The sequence below is a fragment of the Acomys minous genome (assembly GCF_964271855.1).
Source record: "Acomys minous genome assembly, chromosome: 15".
Lineage (NCBI taxonomy): Eukaryota > Metazoa > Chordata > Mammalia > Rodentia > Muridae > Acomys > Acomys minous.
Genome location: NC_140497.1, coordinates 51,057,285 through 51,079,670, shown reverse-complemented (window position 1 = coordinate 51,079,670; position 22,386 = coordinate 51,057,285). Strand labels below are relative to the sequence as shown.

At 45.0% G+C, this 22,386-nt stretch overlaps 3 protein-coding genes across 3 annotated transcripts in view; all 3 read right to left on the bottom strand.

Moving 5' to 3' along the window:
• LOC311583989 (tripartite motif-containing protein 75-like) overlaps nt 1-22,386 on the bottom strand; it is a 135,688-nt gene that overhangs the window by 83,997 nt on the left and 29,305 nt on the right. The gene's annotated exons all lie outside the window — the stretch shown is intronic.
• Nucleotides 860-1,940, bottom strand: LOC311585015 (tripartite motif-containing protein 75-like; the record flags this gene model as incomplete). The annotated part of the gene is made up of 1 exon (XM_084759810.1): nt 860-1,940. The coding sequence occupies exon 1, from the start codon at nt 1,916-1,918 to the stop codon at nt 860-862; it is 1,059 nt and encodes a 352-aa protein (XP_084615936.1). The 5' UTR covers nt 1,919-1,940.
• Nucleotides 13,703-15,313, bottom strand: LOC311583983 (E3 SUMO-protein ligase TRIM60-like; the record flags this gene model as incomplete). The annotated part of the gene is made up of 1 exon (XM_084757975.1): nt 13,703-15,313. The coding sequence occupies one exon, from the start codon at nt 15,311-15,313 to the stop codon at nt 13,859-13,861; it is 1,455 nt and encodes a 484-aa protein (XP_084614101.1). The 3' UTR covers nt 13,703-13,858.

Sequence of the window (22,386 nt, the reverse complement as noted above, 5' to 3'; positions counted from 1 at the left end):
ACTCCTATAACTTTCTGAGGTAGTTTTGGGCACTGATGCAAACCTGTAATGCCAGGTACACAAGATGGCTATTCCAGGACAGCCTTCAAAGTTAGTTAAGGCTAGCCTGGTAGACTTACCAAGACAATGTCAAAGATGAAAACATTGAAGTGTATAGCTCAGCCTTATATCATTGATAGGCATGGGGTTTAGAGGCAAAATATTATTTCTGTAGCCTAATGTGTTGTTCCATGTTTGTGAACCCAGAATACAGGAAGTTTTGATGGAACAATGCTTGACACCTTGATCATAGCCTGATCAACATACAAAGTTTTGGGCTAATCAGGTTACATAACAAGAACATGGCTAAAAAATTGTTCGGCAGAGAAGCTCACACCTAAAATCCTAGCAATAAGACAGTGCAGAAAAACACACATTCCAAGTTGTCTTCAGCTGGACAGCAGGTAGTGGCACATCTGTGTTGGGGGCAGAGGAGTTTAGAACATGAACAGACCTCATAAGGCCACCATGTGGGGCTTCATTCAGAACCTGTGGCAGAACAGAGTCTAAGAGGTTCTGAATGAGGTCCTATGTAGAAATAAGGACAAACAGGACCAGGAAAGGTGTCCCTGAAGGTGTAGATGTGACATCTCTCAGGCATGCAATAGAAGGAAAGCTCTCCCAGTTCACAGTACAGGAAAACAACAATGGCTCTGGCATGCTCAAATTGAGAGTCAGGGTCAGCTCCTGAGACATCGAAGTGGTCCCCTTGCCAGACAATCCTCCAGCATCCCTGGGGGATAGAGGACTGCCTTACCTTGATGGGCAAATCAGCTTTGTAGATACCAACAGCCCATTCAGCCTTCTTTCCTACCTGCACCTACCAGAAATGTCTCCCAGAAGAAAAATGAGGAAAGCCCAACACAACAGGGCTCTTGCTAAACCTTTTTGGAGAAACAGAACCATATCGTCTCTCATTCACAAAAGTTACCCATTTTTTATCCTCAGAAACAAGCAGGTTTGGATGGGCTGTTTCCAGGTCTAGAGTTACTTGCTCTGTAAATTGCTCTATAACTTTTTCTAGTGCTGAATAATGGAGAGGAAAGTTGTAAGTTTCTCTTCTAAACTGAACTGAGAAAAGAGGAGGGCTTATCTCAGTCTCCATATTCTGGGGGAAATCCTTGAGTGTGGACAGCATTTCTGCTTCAGGTAGCTCTATGTTAGACACCGCCTGGTTCAGCAGATCTCTGAGCTTGGAGCCATAGTTTTTGAATGCTGCTATGTTTTCAAGCAGTTTCTGCTCAGTATCCTTCTCCTGGTGCTCTAACCTGGAGAATGCTGCCCGATGCTCCCGATCTAAAAACCGGTTCGGCTGCTTAAATTCAAAAGTCAGATCCCACATCTGTGGTTCTGCCTGCACACTCAGGGCCAAGGTTCTTTCCTTCTGAACGCTGAGTGACTCTACAGCTTCTTTCATTTGAGACATGAGCATCTTGATGAAGCCCTGAAGCTTCTCTCTGTGGTGAGATGCAGCCTGTGCAATGGGTGTCACCTGGTGGCCATTGTGACTAGCAGGCCCAATGCACTGGTCAAACAGCAGCTGCAGGTCATCCTCACAGAAGAGGGTCAAGACCTGGTTGTGCTTCTCATAACTTGTACTGCTCTCCTGCCCCTTCTTTTTGTTCTTCCTGCTATGGAGCTGCTGGGCAGCTTCAATTATCCTTCTAAGCTGGGCATTGCTTCTGAGGTTCCCGTTCTGGCACTGGTGTCCACAGACAGGACAGGAGAACTTGTCCAACAGCACTGTCCAGCAGTGTTTGATGCAGGGGTGACAGAAGTTGTGTCCACATTCGATGGTGACTGGGTCTGTCAGGATATCCAGACAGATGGGGCATTTGGTCTTTGCCTGGAGTCTGGCCAAGGCCTTTGCCTGTGCCATCAGACTGGGAATACAGGAGAGGACTCTGTCCGGCTTCCTTCTGAGGGGTGGCTCTGGGGTACTCTTTAGGGACAGACACACTCACTTACCCTGAGCTTCTTACAGCCTCTCCTGGAACCTGCTGCCACCTCACTGATGTCTCCTGGTTTCCTCACGGTGGTGAAAGCCTTTAGTTTACAGTCAATAAATTCCAGATGTCTAGAAGGTTTTTTTTGTGGGCCTACCACCAGTGATAGCTCCCGTGGACAGCTAGTCTTATGGACCCTGTGAACTCATCTGTTTTGAGGGAAATGAATTTTCTAAAAAAGAAAAGAAACAAACTAATAAATTACTTCAGACATTCCCACTCAATGCCTGGCTTCATTTTACCCGATAGCTGCATCACACCTCCCAGTCTTTCCTTCCCAAGCCTGTCAGTCTGAGCCCTAGCTCCTCTGCCCACCTGGCCCCAGAGCCCATCTGCTTGCCTGTCCCTCCAGCTGTAGGAAAAACAGATAATAAACCAGGCACAGCAACAGCCCTGATTAAATATCCCTCCCTGTAACCTCTGACCATCAGGCTTCCACCTAGGTTATGCTCCAATCAGATGGCTGGGACCACAGAGCCCTCTGGGCATTGAACCCAGGGCCTCAAGCATGCTGAGCAAACACTCTACAAACAGATCTGTCCCTAGCCTGTTGTTTTGCTTGTTTCTTTTGATTTGTTGTTTTTGAGACCGGCTCTCACTATGTTTCTCTGGCTGTCCTGGAAATCTCTACGTAGACTAGGATTTATTTAACTCACAGAGATCGACCTGCCCCTGCTCCTGAAGGCTGGGCTTACAGCTGTGCACTCAGCTTGACACAGTCTGGTACTGTAGTTGGGTATGAACTGGGACTCCTGGTGTATACACACAGCTTAGGGCTGACCTGGAACTGGAAGAAATGGTGTTTGTTTCAGCCTCCCAAGGGTTTGTATTACAGCCTAGTACCAGTGGGTGGGGCTTTGTTGCAATGATGCTGTGATGAGATGCAGCTAGGATTAAGCATGAGGTACACCTAGGATGAGTTACATCCCAACCACCAGATGACACTTGACTTCAGGTAAACGAGGACCATCTTGTCCTATCCTTTTATCTTTTTTTCTTTCACTGCTTTCTGAAACAACAACAAAAATCAACCAACCACCACCACCCCCTAAAAATACCCTTCATACCATTCATGTTACTTTTTCTTAATAATTAAATGTACCACAGAAGAACTTATAAGGTAAAAGCCCAGAGGTAAAATAGTTAAAATATTTCTGATATTGCTAGGTGGCCATGGAACATGCCTTTAATCCTAGCACTCAGGGGATAGAGGGAGGCAGTTCTCTGAGTTCATGACCAGTCTGGACTTTAGAGTAAGATCTAAATCATCCAAGGCTACATGGAGAAACCCTGTCTCCAAAACCCAAAAGTAGATAGAGGGTGAGAGAGGGTGGGGTGGGGACCCAACCTGGGCTTTGACTAAAACTCAGAAGTGAGGTCTCCTGTTGAGAAGGCAAGACACAAGAAAGGAGAGCACGTCTGATTGATTAAAATTTAATCGTGAGACAGCAGCTCTTATAGTCTGAAGGCAGGGAAGCATATTGCTATAGCAACCCAGCTGCAGGCTTCTCTCAAAACACAGGGAATTCCAGGCAGGGGCATCATGTCCTGCCACACAGGGTATCTTGCTTTGTCTTCATCTAGCTTTAGTCTAACTGCTGACTCACAACAGGGCCACTCCATCCCTATCTGTCTTTAGTCTAACTGCTGTCTCACAACAGGGTCAGCTAGTTACTGGTGAAAGGCAAGCTCTGGGAAAAACAGAGACTTAAAGGTGCAGGCTCTGACAAGATGGCTGAACATTGGCTCTATGGCCTATTGTCTCCAACAGGACAGAGAAAAAGAGAGGGAGAGTAGGTAGATAGATAAGAGAGAGAGAGATAGATAGATAGATAGACAGACAGACAGACAGACATAGAGTTAGTTGAATACATACTTGTCAGATTTGACTTCTGGCAAATTACATTTTTAGCATTGTATGGGTTGCGTTATCTTGAACAATGTACTAGTCTCTTCATGCCTTAGTCTGTCTTTTGTAGGTTCCTAGAACAGTTACACTCAGAGAAATGAACTGAGCATCTTCAGGCACTCCAGACACAGCACTATATCAATTAGAGCCACAGTAGGGATATGATCATACCTCCACCCTCTCTTCCTGGCTGTGAACAGAAACCATGCCTCTCTGTAACCTCCTGGAAGAGGGATCCAGTCTCCCTCCACAGGAGCCCTGAGTGAAGCTGGCAAACATCCATTCATCCTTTCGGACTTCCTGAAGTAATCTTTTAAGCATTGAGGTGCCAAAAGCCACAACAAACAGCATAAAGTTTAAGCAGATTCCCTGGAGAGGCAGATCTCCCCCTTGACACAGAAGCCTCAGGAAACTCAGGTCTCATTTTACCCAGCCTCTACCCCCAGCTCTCCACTTACTTTGAACAGTTCTCTCTGGGCAGTCCCTTGGCCAGTAGGAGAAGTGATGCCCTGGTCTTTCCTCACCCATCATGTAAAAGGTGCAAGCAGTGCTTCCTGGGAGTGGGAGGAGTGGGGGCAGGGGAAAAAAGTTTGGAGTGAGTATTGTGAGTTCTTGTAGCTCAGTCAAAGCTAGAACCTTTGCTCTTCTTTCTGCCCCAACTTCTGGGACTAAAGGCAGGTTTATCCAATGCTGGGAATCAAACTGTGGGCTTCTGTAGGTGCATGGTACTGGGCAAGCACTGTACCAGTGGAGAAGCATCCCTGCACACCTAGAAGCAGGCAGACCTCTGCGTCCTGAACCAGCCTGGTCTACAATAACGTTTACTTCCTTCCATCATTTTGTACATATTGTCCTGTTCTCATTGGCTTAAACCAAAAATGTCTTTGACCTAAACTTGCAGTCACCTTGGATTCCAAGAAGAACAAAACAGCCCAGGAGAGAAGCCCCATACCTGCACAAAAGATGACAATAGCACCTTCCATGGTGCTAATGCTGATCCGGGAACTTGAGTCATCCTCCCCCAAGAGTCAGATTTGATCTCTTCATTGGCAACAGTGATGAGGGCTTGTGACCAATTAATGCAAGCAAGACTGATATTGACCAGCTATCCACACCTCAATTAATTAGGCATGCCTGTGCCCATACTAGTTTTTTCTCTAAAGAAAACTGGACTCACACCTCTAGCCCAGGATTCTTTACATGATGAGCCAGCATTTTGCCAACTTCGTTCCATGCACACAGCTATGTAATTACATTAATAGCAGAGGCGTGACCTGGGAACTGGATTCTTTGTCTCTCTAGGAGCTGGAATTAAAGCCCTGAGCTACCACACCTGGGTTCAATCTCCATCCCTATTCCTCAGGGTTAAGGTCTCTTTTGTTTATACATGGTAGACCCTCGGTGGAGCCTAGTCTGCTGAGCCTATCTTCGTCAGGTTTTCCTTCTGAAAACCTCAAAAACAACAGCAGACATTTCTCTCTTGCAGGGGTATTTTGTAGCGCAGTATGTGCTGAGGGACATCCTATTTGCCCCTGTGGCTGACATCGCCAGAGACACAATTCTGAAACAATAAATCAGGGTTGTCCTCCAACTCATAGAGAAGTAGACTGTACCTGCTTCTCCTAGAACCTGCTCCTTCCCTGAGCAGCATTGACTTCTTGGCTCTGGCAAAACTCCTTAGCTTTTAGGCTTCTGGACTTTACTCATTCCTTTACTGGAATGTCCAGAGGGCCCCTCCATACTGTGCCCTTAAATGTCACAGCCTTCTACTAAATATTATACCCTCTACAATGACTCCTGGGATGCCTGACTGACCCCTCACTGACTCCTTCTTAGAATTACAACTGTCTAAGAGTGTGTCACTTTGGGGAGTGTTTTTTGCTTCATTTAGGCACAGGCACAACACAGATCACTGACTGAGGACAGACCTTATGATGGAAGGAGTTTCTTGTTTGTAGGTTGGTTTCTTCTTTGTTTTTTTAAAGATTCATTTATTCATTATGTACAATGTGTTATGATACCTGTACACCAGGAGAGGGCACCAAATCTCATTAGACATGATTGTGAGCCACCAAGTGGTTGCTGGGAATTGAACTCAGGACATTTGGAAGAACAACAAGGGTTTTTAGCCTCTGAGCTGTCTCTTCAGCTCAAGGAAGGAGATTCTCAGAGGTAGGGACAGGAAAAGCTATGTTCCAAATGCAGCTGGTAGGAGCCAATGGCATGGACATGAAATTCTGAAATTTGCTAAGGGACTTCTAGATCTGAGAAATTTCCATAGTGTAACAGAGAATTTTCTATAATAAGTGACTGTATTGAAGTCATTAGGGTATAATTATTTGTGACAAAAGTCTCACAGTGTATGTAGCACCAGTTGTTGGGGAGACAACTGTGGCAGTTGAGCAGGAGTGCCGCTCAAGCCTCTAGCACTGAGCTTTCTCCCTGTGTCTCCTACTGCTACGCACACTCCTCTGGCACTGTTGCAGGCACAGGCATCATGGAACATGAATGGGAGGGACTGGGGTCAGAGGACAATGGACCTTATGTTGATTCTCTTTTTCTACCATCACATGCATATACCTGAGAGCAAACTCAGGTCCTCTGGCTTGGACTGCTATAGCAAGCATCTTTACCAGCTGAGCCATTCCCTGGCCCATTATTATCTTTTTAAGAGTCTCCTTATCTTTCAGGGATACGTTTGGAAATATCTCTGTAGTCCAAGTTGGTCAGGAACTAGTTTACCCCTGTAGCCCAGACTGACCTTGAACTTAGTCTTTCTGCTTCAGCACTCAAGAACTAGGATTGCAGCTGTGCACCCAACACTCAGAGGGACACCTATCTTTCTTGTGTTTATGGTTTCTTTAATATATGTAGATGCATGTGTGCCATGTGCTTGACTTGCCACAGGCTCACTGGAGTTAAAGGTGTTTGTCAGCTTCCACATAGGAAAATGCAAGAACAGCAAGTGTTTTGAACCACAGAGGCATCTCTGCAGCTCCCATGTCTTCATACTGTAGACTGCGAGAGGGTGCCTCCTGTCCCTCTTGGCCACCCCCTGTGTCTCCAGACTGTAGACTGTGAGAGTGCCCCCTCCTATTGCTCCTGGCCAAAATCAGGAGCTCAACCTCCTGGGTGTTTGGGATCACAAGCCTGAGCCACCAGGCCCAGTGTGGCCACTCCTGAACCTGGCTTGTATTAAGTATCCAGGAACACTTTCTTCTTAGGGCCACTCACCACACATGCCTGTTACTATGTGAAAAAAACCCTAATAAACAAGCCAAAATACGATAAAACTCAACACATTGTGAAGAACTCATTTCATGTTAAATACTTAACACCTGACCATAGGGCCCTTGTCCCCCTTAAGAAAGCTTTCCTCTCTGAGTCACTTTGTTTGTTTGTTTCTGTGATCCATGTGTAGACACCCCCATACCCATGCGTTCTGAGTTCATAGATGCAACCAACCTCAGGGTTAAAACACTGGAGAAAGTAAGGCTTGTTCAGTTATAGCTTAGAATCTCTGTGCTTGGCAGGCTGAGGCTGAAGAGCAGTCCTGGGAGTGCCAGGCCAATGTGGAGAGCCAATCACAAAAGCACAGTAACAGAAGTTATTTTGAGAGGTATAAAGTCATGTGCCCCTGACATATACACTATTGGTAGGTCTCACATAGTGTTCTTGTCAGTTACATTGCACTAGTTATTATAAGTCATATTGAAATGTTGTAGAAGCTTGTGAAAGAGTTTATGGAAACCTCTCATTTTATGCAGCCAACTGACCTTGAACTCCTGTCTCAAAGTCCTGCTCGCTCTGATTACGAGCATCGTTTTCATGCCAGTTTCACTCTGTCATTCTACAGAAGGGCCTTGGCCATGCATGACTTTGAATATTAGGGGGACGTCATGCAGGCAATTCTCTCGGAACCCCTTAGATGACTATATATGACTCCCAGAATCTTAGCATCTTCTCTATTTATGGAAGCACAGATCACCAACGTCCTTAGCCTGTTGCTGACAGATATGACTAGTCTTCTGGCTCAGCCAATCATTGCTGAGTGATTTTTTTTCTGATATCACTCAGACTTTTAGCTCCAGATCGTTCTTTCCACACTACAACAGTCCCTTCTAAAACATTCTATCACCGGAATCACTGCGGAGGAAGCACACTTGTAGTTCCTGCTACTCAGAAGACTCCCGAGTCCAAGGCTGGGGCAGCTGGTCTCAAAAACAAAACAAGTGGGGAATAGGGGATGCAGTGAACAAGGGTGTGCTCAAAGTCTAAGGGTGGAGGCTGAGCCCTGGACCCACATAAGGGTGAAGGAGCAAACTGACTCTACAAGGCTGGTTCTGAATGCATGATACCTTAGACCAGTATGTGCTTATTAGTACACCACGGACATTAGCTCCTTAACACTGATGGGAATGTCTTTAAAGGATTAGTAGTAGCTCTGCATATCTTGAAGTATTCTGTAAAATTAAATGGATTTTTCTTAATCGTTGAAAGAAATAACTTTACAGAAAGAGACATAATATGGTCTTACTATCTGTAGCTAACAGATCAATTCTAAGACAGAAGGTTAAACAAAATCACAAATTTCTCTCTCTCTCTCTCTCTCTCTCTCATCTTTTTTTCTCTTTTCTTAACTTTTCCCCCTATGTTTCTTATGCTTGCCTAATTATCAAATTCCTGCTGCCACAACCTTGAGGGGATAGATGGTCACTGTGGCTGCCCTGACATTGGACTGACCAGTGGAAATGTTCTGTACAGGGGGTACCCCATACTCAGCAGTGGGAGCTAACAATAGGTGTGATGAGATGACAGTAATAGGACTGATTCTGGAGAAAAATACTCTCTGTCTCTCTTTCTGGTGAGTGTGTGTGTGTTTGTGTGTGTGTGTGTGTGTGTGTGTGTGTGTGTGTGTTGGGGAGGGGAGTGGGTGAGTCTAATATGCTCAAGGCTGACCTAGAACGTGTATTCCTAGATGACCTTGAACCTCCTACCCTCCTGCTTCCATCCATCAGTCCTTGGCATGCACCATCACATCTGTTTCATGTAGTGCTAGGGATTGAGGCCAGGGTTCCCTCCATGCTAGACAGCACTCTGCCAGATGAACTGTACATCCAAGCCCTCATAAGCACCGTTACCTACATGTCCTTCAGGAAGCAGTTACATCAGATTTCTCTCACACCAGCAGGTCTCTTGATACTGTTTGTCCAGAAATTAATTGACTTCTGACATTACCTGGAAAATTTTTGATGCCACAAAGAGCTCAGATGAAGAAGAGGGAGCCCTGGCTCAGGGTGTCTTGTATATCCACACCTCTTATGTTGACCATCCAGCTGTGCCTCAACTCTGGGTTTTGCTGACCTTCTAATGTGTAAGTTCTAGGAAAGCGCAGAGCAGCGACGTTAGCAGAAGTGAGTCCTGCCTTATCTAGTGAACGGTTTACACTTTCATATTCCCAGTTCATCATGCAAGTCATTCAAGATAGCTTCGGTTTTTTTGTTTTGTTTGGTTTGGTTTTTTTTTGTTTGTTGTTGCTGTTGTTTTTTGCTTTTTTGTTTGTTTTTGCCTCATTTTGTTTTGTTTTGGGGGAAATTTTCATTTTTGTTTTGGGGACAGCACTCTGTCACCCAGGCTGACCTGGAACTACAAGCAATCTTCCTGCGTCAACATCCAAAGTGCTGGGATTAGAAGTGTGTGCTGCCATGCTTGGCTTTTCACTCTATGTCTGATCTACATCACTAGGCCATGGCTCCTTTAAAAATATCACAATGGGCAGACTTGTCTGTGTTGAGGAACTAGCAAGCCGTGGAACCACAAATGTTTTGTCTTCAGTGGTGGATGTTGGCTGTGTTAGCTTTCCCTCAGGTGAACTGGACCAATGAGTCATCAACCTAGATAGACCAAAGGATTGATCTCACCTTAGTATTGCTGGGAGAAATAATTGGTTTGATGGGAGCTGTATTCAAAGCACAGGTAACCCACGGGCAGCTACACCTTCAAAGAAAATAAATTGTTATTCCAGCAATGAGGCTAACCACTGATAGACACTGGGAGAGCAGCTGGACCTTGTGGACTTACAGAGTTGCCACTGAGACCTTAACGTGACCTCCTGTGTCTTCCACTGCCCCCTCGCTCCCCACAAGAGAAAGCTCAGGGTAATCCTAGCTGCTTTGATTTGAACACAGCAATGGCCATATCATGCCTAAAGGATAATTTCACTGTATTGTGTGCTCAGGTGCTTTGTATTCACCCACTGAATTATACAAAATATCTTGTGATTTTATAAAATTACATTTTACTTTATGTGTATGTGTATCTGTGAGAATGTGCATGGGTGGAATGTACACAGGTGGTATAAAGGCCAAGGTTATCCTCTGTGTTCTCCACATGTACAACATGGAATGCATGTGTCCTATACAACATACACCTGCTGTTGAGGCCTGCTTTGTCTACAGGAGACTGCATCAAACACTGAATTAAAAAACGAGTTGTGGGAGGTTGAGGTGGAGAAAAATCCATGTATGATAACTCATCTGTTCAGTGGCCTGCATTTATATTTTTGATCATGAAAAGGCTTTGTAAGAGCTTTAAAAAAAAAGATCTCCAGGAGAGGTGAGATATAAAACAAGGGCAGCTGCCTAGGGGAGGCAAATGGAGGAGAGAAAGGAAAAGCCACACTACTGAAGCTGGAGTGGAGGTCAGCTTCATGGCTGGCAGGCAGCGGGGCATGAAGAGCAAGAAGGGTTTAGAGAGAGCATAAGGAGGACTGAAATGATATAAAGGAAGCAGAGGGTGTGTGTGTGTGTGTGTGTGTGTGTGTGTGTGAGTGTGTGTGTGTGTGTGTGTGTGTGTGTGTGTGTAGGCAGGACACAGGAGGTGAAGGGCCGTTGCTGCAAGACAGGGTACAATGACCATGTCACACACACACACACACACACACACACACACACACACACACACACACACTCAGGCACACACAAACAAACCTAAACTGTTAAAGGCCAAGTGCTTACAATACAGAAGAGAAGTTATACTTTTCTATGCTATTCAGATAACTGGGCAAACATACAACCTAATAGCCATCTAAGATTTGGCCTGTGGGTATTTTTTATTTATTATTTTTAGGAAAAGATTTGGGATTCAATAAAAATATTTTAGGGGCCCAAAAAGATGGTTTGGTGGTAAAGTGTCCTTGTTCCTGTTGCAAAAGTGTTTGAGTTCAGTTTCCAGCATCCATGCCTGGTGGCTCAAAATCACCTGTAGTAACAGCTCCAGAGGATCTGACACACATATCATCTGAGCTCTGCACACACGGCATACTCTCGCATGTGTGCACATGTCTGAACATGCTCATATACAAATGGAAATGCCGAGGGCTAAAAGGCACTCATAAGTGACACACACACACAGGAAATCTGAGTGTGACCTTCCTGAGAAGGCAGATGGCATAACATGTGTCATGGGTACAAACTCATGAAGTGAGAGATGCCCACATACACTGCTTGTTTTCGATGAAATCTTCTATGTAGCCCAGGCTAGGCTGGAAGTTGCAGCAATCCTCCTGCTTCTGTCTCCTGAGTGCTGGAATTTGATGTGCACATCATGTGTAACCCATCTGCTTCACCAAATGCATTTCTCAAGTTCACCTGTGAAGTAAATGTGAAATGAACACAAGAATCTGACAACTCTGTCAGTTTTCTAAAGGAATTTTTATTTAGTTTTTGAGATAGGGTCTCACTATGTGGTCTCTACTTTGACCAGGCTAGCCTCTGACTCAGACATCCACCATGTCTGGCACATATGGTTTTTTTAAAATAATCTTTTTTGCCCATCAAAGTCATACATATGTACAGAAACATGAAGAATATATTTGAGTCCAGCTAGTTTATCATGGAAGACCTAAGTCTGAGGACATGACCACAGTTTAAATGTAACTGCAATTACCAGCACTTGCTGCCTCATTTCAGTCTCAAACTGCAGGATCAAAATATTTACCCCAACAATTACAAGTGACCTTTTGTTTACATTTTTAGAGCCAGGGTCTCCCTTATTCTAGGATGGCCTGGAACTGGCTGTGTGTCTAAGGAGAGCCTTCAAGTTTTGATCCTCCTGTCTCCACCTCCATGAATTCCAGGAACATAGGCTTTTATTTTATTGTATGCATTGTATTTTATAGGATGTTGGTACAGAGCCCAGGCAGAATTCCTGGGACTTTCTAGCTAGCCATCTGCTGTATGTGTGCAGGTCCAGGCCAATAAGAGACCCTCTCTCAAAGGAGGTGAACAAAATCCGTGAGAATGACAGTTGTGTTTGTCCTCTGGCTTCTATATATATACACTTACTTACAAGTGCTCATTCCTTCATGCCACACACAATAAACATGTCTGTCAGAGGACAGCATATAAAAGGAAAAATAGGCAGTGAATGGACCAGTTATAGGAAGAAAACAGTGACTCATGGGAGAGATGCTGCTGCCCCAGTTGGGAGACAAACTCAAGATGAGGTGGCTTGACTTGTGTGAATGGACCATTCACACAAAAATAATCCCTGTAAGGTAAGATGGAAGAAGAAACCATGCACCATGTGAAGGATTACTGGTCAAGATGATGGGTTAGAAGAACCAGTAAGAGGCCAGGTGTAGCTCAGGGGTGCAGTGCTCTACTTCTTTATGCCCTGGTTCCAATCACTCCATACTGGGGTGGAAATCTAAACAGGAGTTTGTGGTTTTTTTTTTAAGTCTAGATACCATCCCAACACGTGGGATGCTGGGAATATTGCTTAAAGTTCTTCAAACTAGTTACAGAGTAACAATCTGTCTCACCAACAAAAGGCTGGTAACATAGATCTGAGGACCTGAGTTTGATATCTAGAACGACTTAAGAGAGATAATCAACTCATAAATATTCACCTGACACCTGCACATGTTCTGTGGTGCTCTCTAATTCCCGAAAGCACAGAAATGCAAAACCATAGGTTTTCTAAAGGAGAAACAAGTCTAGTAAACATTTACCTTTATGCCCGGAGACTGGAAAGGAGTGGCATGAAAATTGGGAGGTCAGTGTCAATTTCAACCATTGGTTGTTAGACGCCCATTCTTTAGCTACATGAAGTGACCTCAAGTGTCAACAAACTGATACTGCAAACAGGGAAGAAGACCAAGTGAGGAAAGTGCTTGCCTTGTGTGCTCTGATGCCTAGTCCTCAGGTAAAGGAAGACTGTAATGTGCGTCTGTAAACCCAGGAAGAGAAGAGAAGGAGGAGGGAAAGAGGAGGAGGAGGAGGAGGAAGAGGAGGAGGAGGGCAAGGATGAGGGGGACAGGAGGAGATCATAATCTGAAAAAACTCACAAGCTCACAAGGTAGCTAGCTGGGATAGGCTGTGCTAGACAAGGGACTCTACCTAAGACAATGAGGAAGGAGAGGGTCAGTGCCTGGTGGTTGTGCTCTATTCTACCTCCACATGAGCATGGTAGCATGTCCATGCACACAGACACACACACACACACACACACACACACACACACACACACACACATTTAAAAAATTTAAAAACATTTTTAAAAAGAAAACATGAGGTCTCTCGCTTTCTACTTTGGATGGCCGGTTCTTTAAAATGAAGGTTAAAAATAACACATGTCAATAACTCATTTCATAACTTCTGGGTAGCTGAGAGGTCCTTGGCTGGTCTGCCTTACTCTTGCAAGCTAAATCTCCTGGGTGCTGGCATGGGGCAGGTGTGTGTCACACTTGTGGCAACATCATGTGTCTCAGAGCTACTGAAAAGGAGAGAGAAGAATGCAGTCTGGTGTGCAGTGGTTAAGCTTAGAAGATTTGTGGCTTTTGTTGTTGGATCCTGTCAATTGTTTGCTTAATTGCTAGCTTAAATGTGCTGCCTATGTTAGGCTAGAATGAAGATCCTGTGTCTGTTGTACACAGTGGTAAGATTTTAAGAGGTTCAGAATCTGTTCCTGCATAGAAGTAAGGCCAAAGGATGGTGGTAAAAGAAGTACTGAAAGTATAGAGAAGAGACCTGTCATCCATATTATAGAAGGAGAGCTCACCCAGTTCGTAATCCAAAAATATCCCGATCTTGCTGGCCCACACCACTGGCAGAAAATCCATTCTTTGGGGCCCAGTGGTGACATAGCCACTGTCAGTGTCTCTCACAATGGCAAAGAAGCACTTAGCAATGGAGGGCTGACTGCTCCAGGCCCCATGAAGCGAGTTTTGACATATACCCAATGCCCACCTGGGCTTGTTTCCCACTTTTACCCCCCAGAACCATCGCCCTGAACGAAATTCATTACACCCCCGGACAACAGGCAAGAAGTCAAATCCCTCAGTGCAAGCTTGAACACTTGGTCCTCTTTCTTTATAAAAAACAGATTTTCTATCCTCAGAAAAAACAAGCTGAGGATGTGCGGTGTTAACATCAAAAGTCACATTTATTTGAAATTGCTTGATGATCTTATCCAAGCCAGAATCCTGTGGTGGGAGGCTGAGGCTATGTTGCTTTACTCCACATGACAAGGGTTTGGGACAGTTGGGAAAGTTTACCAACCTGTGGTAGGCTCTGGGAACTGTTGTCAAAAGTGTGAGATCTGACTCTCCATGGTTGGCCTCTGCTTCCTTCAACAGATCGTTTAATATGGAAATATGGTCAGACAGGGCTTGAAGATGTTCATTGAGTTTTGATAAACCCACCAGCTCCTCAATGTGGATCTCATTTAGAAGTGCCTCCAGCTCATTCTGCATAAACAGCTTCATTTGCCTAAATTCATAACTTATCTGTTGTTTTTTATATTCAAACGTCATCCTCCATATAACAGGGGTTCTGTACTGCTGAGCTAAGATGTGCTCGCTTTCCTTCACTTGGATCTTCAGAAGCTCAGTAACCGTGTTCAGTATTCTCCTGTGAAACACGGCAGCTTTCTCAATGGGGCAGGTGTAATGGTCCTGGTGTTCCACAGAGAAGCTACACTGGGCACATAAGACTTCTAGATCCTTCACACAGAATAAGACCAGAGGCTGATTGTGCTTCTGACATGGGGCTTGTTCTTCCTGATGCTTCCTTTTGCTCTGTGTCTCCTGCAGGAGCCTGATGGTTTCACTCAGGTCACTAAACTGGGAGTTCCTGCTGAAGCTTCTCTGTGGAAAGCAAGTATTGCAGACAGGACAGAGGAAAATGTCATTTAGGTCATTCCACCACAAACTGAGGCAGGCATGACAGAAGTTGTGCCCACAGGTAGTGGTCACTGGGTCTAGGAAGAAATCCAAGCAAATAGGACAGGCACATATAATGTGCAAGTTCTCCAGGACCTGGAAGTCCATTGTTCTAAGAGGAAAGTAGGTGGACATGGTCCTGTGGCAGGGTCTGTCTCCCAGGAGCTTTGAGCTGCTGTGTTTTTCCAAGTCTTTGTAGTTTTCCCTGGACTGTTATAGTGATGGTGGCCACTGAGAGCTAACCGAAGTGCCTTAACTCAGCTCAGAAGAGGAGAGTGATTCAAAGTTTGCAACTGTCTCACAAACTAGGTCATGAGCTTGGGTTTAGAAAGCAGACACATGTGTAATGAATCTGATATACCTGTGGATTTAAAAAAATCAAGGCGACAAGGCTGACAAATCCAACCCACAAAGACCTGCATGAACTGATGCACCAACCAAGGATGTTGGAAACAGAAAACCTAGACCCCCTGTTCAGATGTAGCTAATGGACTGCTCATTCTCCACAGGGAAACTGCCTCTCACAGGAACTCTGGTGCCCTTGATTTGTACACTGACCCTGGGGGGAGAGAGAGGCCCTGTTGGAGCACAGAGGAAGGGGACACAGGCTATTCAGAGGAGACCTGATAGGCTGCAATCATATGGTGTGGGAGGAGGACCTCCTTTTCTTCGAGGTCTAGGGGAGTGGAATAGAATGGAAAAGGAAGGGAGGGTGGGAACAGGAAGACAAGAAGGAGGGGATTACAATTAGGATGTCATGTGAAGAAACAAGGACAGGAACAAGAGAACAATAAAACAAGAAGAAGAAGAACAAGAAGAGGAGGAGGAAGAAGAAGAAGAAGAAGAAGAAGAAGAAGAAGAAGAACAAGAACAAGAACTAGAACAAGAACAAGAACAAAAACAAGAAGAACAAGAACAAGAAGAACAAGAACAAGAAGAAGAACAAGAAGAAAAAGAAGCACAAGAAGAAGAAAAACAAGAAGAAGAACAAGAAGAGGAAGAAGAACAAGAACAAGAGGAACAAGAGGAACAAGAAGATGAATCCGTATTATTGAAATGTTTTGTTGGACAAGCAAAATAAAGTTCCTGTAAGTACCACCATTAAGTGCTCAGATTCTATGTCATCATAGGGAGAAACTAAATTCAAGAGCCCATGTCCAAGGAGACCTGGGGACTTCCAAATAGCTGAACAGCTTCTGTTGTAAGGAGACAGTTGTCTGAGTCCAGCCATCTCAGGGACAACTTGTAGGAGGCTATAGTCTGAGTCCAGCCATTTCAAGGACAGCTTCTCCATCTTGGTGGCAGTGCAACTAAGGTCATGTTCCCTGACCCAAGATCCTACTTCTATCCTGGATGACAAAAACTGCCTTGCCCAACCCCTAAAGTACAAATATGATTAAACAATGCTACAAGCCATCATCTCTCCTCTCCATGGTCTCATCCTATAAAAATACTGTATAACGTCCCTTCAGGCACATGGTTTATATCCTAATCACAGTCCATTCTGTGGCCCTGATTGAACAGTAGCAGCTTGATTACAATAAATTTTTGTCACCTGCATTGACCTGATTTTGAAATCTGTTGTTTTTAAGAGGTTCCCCACAACACCTTCATACAATATCCTGTCATAATCCACTGGTTGGAGTTGCTAAAATCCTAAATATATCTAAAGAGGATTTCACAAGAAAAGGATCATAGCTACACTCTCTATGGTGATGTGAAGAGATACAACTGGACAGTGGGTTCTAACACTGTGTTCTACCTCACACTACCACTGGCATAGCTACATGTCCCTGATGAACTGGATTTCTGTGGCCTTGAGTCTCTACTTCAGGACGTTGGGTGCATTAAGTAAGACAGGTGATCAACAAGCTGAATGGATGGTAAAGTTGTGGAGGAAGTGGAGCACAGGTGCAGAGTGTAAGGTAGGAGTGGGGGTGTGTGTAGCACAGGAGCTGAGCGTAAGGCTAGGGTGGGGGAGTGTGGGGCACTGAAGCTGAGTGTAAGTTAGGAGTGGGAGTGTGTGGGGCACAGGAGCTGAGTGTAAGGTTGGGGTGGGGGAGTATGGGGCACTGGAGCTGAGTGTAAAAGAGGAGCAGGAGAGTTTGGTCACAGAGTGTAAAAGAGGAGCAGGAGAGTGTGGGCACAGAGTGTAAAAGAGGAGCAGGAGAGTGTGGGGCACTGAGGCTGAGTGTAACCCAGGGGCAGGGGAGTGTGAGGCACAAGGGCTGAGTGTAAGGCTGGGTTGGGTGAGTGTAGGGCATAGGTGCTGAGTGTAAGGATGGGGTGAAAGAGTGTGGGGCACTGCAGCTGAGTGCAAGGCTGGGGGGGGAAGTGTCGGGCACAGGTGTTGAGTGTAAGGCTGGGGTAAGGGAGTGTGGGGCACATCTGCTGAGTGTAAGGCTGGGGAGGAAGAGTGTAGGACACAGGTACTGAGTATAAGGTTCAGGTTGGGTAGTGTGGGGGCATAGGAGCAGAGTGTAAGCTAGGGGTGGGGTTTGTGTAACTATGTGGTGTGTAAGATGGGGTTGGCATGTGTAGAGCACACCTACAGTCTCAGCACTGGGGAAAGACACTCACACAGAATCCTTGCCAAGATAAAGTTTTAGCTGGCTTTCCTTATGAGACACATACATTTTAATTGTGTAAACTATATTTATTTCTTCCCTGGATTCTATGGCGAGGGGCATGGCCCTGTCATTGTCCCTATATAGAGGACAGATGACAAATAGCAAGAGTTGTCTCTTTCTTTCCACCATGTTGACCCTGGAGATCGAAGTCATTGCCCAGAAGTCACGATACCAAGAAAGGGGATCCAGTTTGAGGGCACCAAACCCTCAGAATTTCCTGGACACACAAACCTTCTTTATTACCATACTTCTCTTAGTCAGTCACCTCTACAAAGTCAAGTCATGTTCAGCTTCAAGTGGATTCCTGTCCCAACGTCAATAGTATAGTAAGATCTGTCTTACCCATTTGACCCAGTCTTCCTTAACACTGACATTCTCCAACTCCCAATCATTTCTACACGGTCATACATTTTCCTAAAACCTATCTAGTACATTTCCACATTTCTACCATGGAACAGCTTCTCAAGAGGGTAAGAGAATAAGATAATGGTCATCCGCACAAGCACAGCATCCTCACAGACCTGATTTTACTTGAGTCTGCTTGGTTAAGAAGACCAGATGGCCCAGCTCATTATTTAAATACTCTTCACAGCTCAGTGTTTTTAACAGTATCCTTTCAACTCTAGCATTCTAGAGACAGAGACGGGCAAGATTATTCTGAGTTCCAGGTCAGCTAGGAGACTAAGTGCCAAGCTGTGTCAAAAGCAAAGCCAATTAACTGAGAAAAAAAGGTGCAGAAGTCAGATAGGTTGGGCCAAGGACATAGCTCAGGGAGTAAAAGTGTTTGCAGGCATAGAATGAATGGGACCACCTGAATTCAATCTCAAGGATCCACCTAAAAGTTGCAAAGGGACTACACAAAATTTTACTTCAACCCCCACAAGCACCACTATAGATGCACGTGTACACACAGACACATCACATAGACACATTAATAAAGTGGTTCTTTTTTAATGATGCCCTTGAAGTCATTATGTGTAATTCAAACTGGCCTTTGTTTTCTCCAGACTCTGACTCTGGAGGAGGTGGGATCTGACCTGGAGGACTGCAGGAAGATCCACAAGTGATCATGTCTTAAGTAGTTAATTAATCTTGAGATCAGGTCTCACTATTTAGACTAGAAGTGGTTGGCCTGAAACTCCTCTTGTAGACCAGGCTGGACTCCTGCTCCTAGAGATTCATCTGTTTCAGCCTCCAAGTGTGTACCACCAAGCCGACTTGATTCTGTTTTTCTTACAAGCCACTCCAGAATCTACACAGACCGAATATCGCACAATCTGCACCCCCTAAGGGTTCTACACTTAGTTATGGCCTCATCAACTGTTTCTATGGCCCCCAACCGCACCCCACTCCTACCAACAGCCCAGTTTACCTGCAGGAGGCACTCAGGCAGCACCAAAGAACAGCTGAGACCAGCACAGAGCACACAGACCTTTCCCTGTAGAGATTGGATATCCGGAAGAGGGAGGGGAAAGGACCTGCGCATGCTCAATGGGCCTTAATGAAATGAGCACCTGCTTTAACGAAGTGATCCTTGTTGGCATTAACAACAGCAAAAATGCAGTTCTGTTCCAACTTCTGAAAGCATCATGGTATGCACATGCCCTTCACACATCTCACAAAACCTAGTGCCCTCTTCTAGTCTCTGCCTGAGTTGGTTCACTTCCGCCCTCTCCTCCCTCCCCACTGACACTCCCATAAAATACACATGCTGATTTCTTTAAAGAATAGCTTGACTGTATAACTCCACCTAACATGATTTAAAGGCGCGTTCACACGTTCAAACATGGTGTCTCCTGCATAATAGTGGTAACTGAATATAAAATACAACTTATGAATCCATGCCAATTGTTCTGGGAATCACAACAAGGTTTCACAGAGGCCAGGCAAAGTCCAGAAGTCTAAACTCTATCCACAAGCTCTTCCATGTGTCTTACTGTGAACATCAGAACTATTCAGCGGCAGGCTGTGTGGGAGTCCCCTCTTCCCTCATTTGGGGACTCTGGAATATAGATCTTCAAGACATTGCACCCTACCCTTGTGCCCTCCTGTGAAATAGGAACCTGGCCTGCTGAGTTTCAGTTTCCTCAGCCAATAGCTCAGGGCTGAAAGAGACCTTACTCACAGGTTTTCATGTTGGAAAGCCAGTTGCTGCGAGTCCAAGGTGCTCAATGCCACTGACTTGAGATGGTGCTGCTATCTGTCCAACTGGCCCACAGAAATGTAGTCTTATTCTGTGAGAATAGAACAGAGTGGAGCTTGGGCAGGCTCAGTGGACCTCCAATCCTTGCAGGTGTGTGTCTTGGTTTCAGCCTGTAGGTTTGAGATGCCCCATTATGTAGCCCCAGCTGACTTTGAATTCTATGTGTAACCAAGGTAGCACAATCTCTTCAACAACAACCTTTAGCCTTAGTACTGGGGCTCTAGCTCAGCAACATAGTGTTTGCCTGGTGTAGTCAATCTAGAAGTTAGAGTCTATTCCAGCACTACACAGTCATTCATCAGAAGAGCAGCCAGAGGACCACAATGCATGTTTACCTTCAAGCCTGTACCTATCCCCAGCAGCGATGTCAGGTGGCTAATATGTGCCGGCTGGACCTCTAGCTATAGAAAATCTGACAAGATTGTCTGGCCTGACACATGCACATCCCTAAACACAGATGTGCCTAACTATACATAAATAGAAGTAAATCTTCTTTCACAGAAGAAATTCATGGCACCTGGGCATCGTGGCTCAAATCAATGGTCTCTGAACCCAGGAAGCTGAAGCTGGCTTGCTGTGGGTCTGAGGCTAGCCTCTCCCAAAGTGAGCCCCTGTCTCAAAACCAAGTCACAACTAAATACTATTTCTACCCAGCCTTGTTGCCTAGGCATGTAATGTCAGCATGTGGAGGTTTAAGAATCTGTATCATCCTAACTATACAGTGAGTCCAGAGGCAGAGTGCAGTGCAGAGATACACCCTGAGCCACCAAGCCTGGACATTTTAAGAATTAAGTGGAAATTTGTAAGAAAGTGAAAGTAATAACCCAAGACCCTGAGGAACAATCTTCTTACATAAAAAGAGTCACTTTACCTTTATTAAAATTAAATTTCATGGACAAACCAGTGCATTAATGGGAACCTTGTCACATTTCACCACATGAACATATGTAGTATTTACATCAGTTTACAACTATCTCCTCCAACATTTGTCACTCTCTAGTGACATCATCCCAGATGCTTTCCTGCAGCTTTTCTACTCTAAGGGACATTACCACTGTCTACACTCACCCTGCTTTGCAAAGATGTAGATACTTCCTGTTTGATCTAGGTCTAACTCAGCAGACACTCATCAGTCCCTTTCTTTTCCTTGTTTCCCTTCTGTATCCAGAGCCAATTTCAGGGCCTGAGATGATTCTGCAGGAAAAAGGGCTTGCTGTGCAAATCTGATTACCTAAATGCAATCCCTGGGGCATAGGAAAAAAGAGGGGAAGTTTTCCTGACTCCCACATCCTCAATTATAGCCCATCTGTCTCTCTCTCTCTCTCTCTCTCTCTCTCTCTCTCTCTCTCTCTCTCTCTCTCTCTCTCTCTCTCTCTCTCTCACACACACACACACACACACACACACACACACACACACACTAATTTTGAAATACAAATTTATAAAATATATTAAGACATAACAAGGTATAGCAAGCTAGTGGCACATCTGGATTGGAGGCAGAGGAGATTAGAATACGAACTAATATCATAAGACCATCATGTGGGGCTTCACTCAGAACCTGTGGTGGAACAGAGTCTAAGAGGTTCTGAATGAGGTCCAATGTGGAAATAAGGACAACAAGACCAATAATGGTGTCTCTGAAGGTGTAGACATGGCATCTCTCAGGCATGCAATAGAAGGAAAGCTCTCCCAGCTCACAGTCCAGGAAAACACCAATGGCTCTGGCATGCTTAATGAGAGAGTCTGGGTCAGCTCCTGAGACATCGAAGTGGTCCCCTTGCCAGACAATCCTCCAGCATCCCTGGGGGATAGAGGACTGCCTTTCCCTGATGGGCAAATCAGCTTCGCAGATACCAACAGCCCACTCGGCCTTCTTTCCTACCTGCACCTCCCAGAAATGTCTCCCAGAAGAAAAATGAGGAAAGCCCAACACAACAGGGCACTTGGTAAACCTATTTGAAGAAGCAGGACCACATTGCGTTTCCTTTGCAAATGTTACCGATGTTTTATCCTCAGAAACAAGCAGGTTCGAATGGGCTGTTTCTAGGTCTAGAGTTACTTGCTCTGTAAATTGCTCTATTACTCTTTCTAGGGCCGAATTCAGGAGATATTCCAGAGGAAAGTTAAATAAGTCTCTTCTGACCTGAACACAAAAAGGTGGTGGGCTTATCTCAGTCTCCACATTCTGGTGGAAATCCTTGACTATCAACAGCAGTTCTGCTTCAGATAGTTCCCTCTTAGTCACCACTGGGCTCAGGAGATCTCTGAGCTTGCAGCCATAGTTTTCAAATGCTGCTATGTTGTCAAGCAGTTTCTGCTCAGTATCCCTCTCCTGGTCCTCTAACCTGTGCAATGCTGCCAGCTGTTCTTGA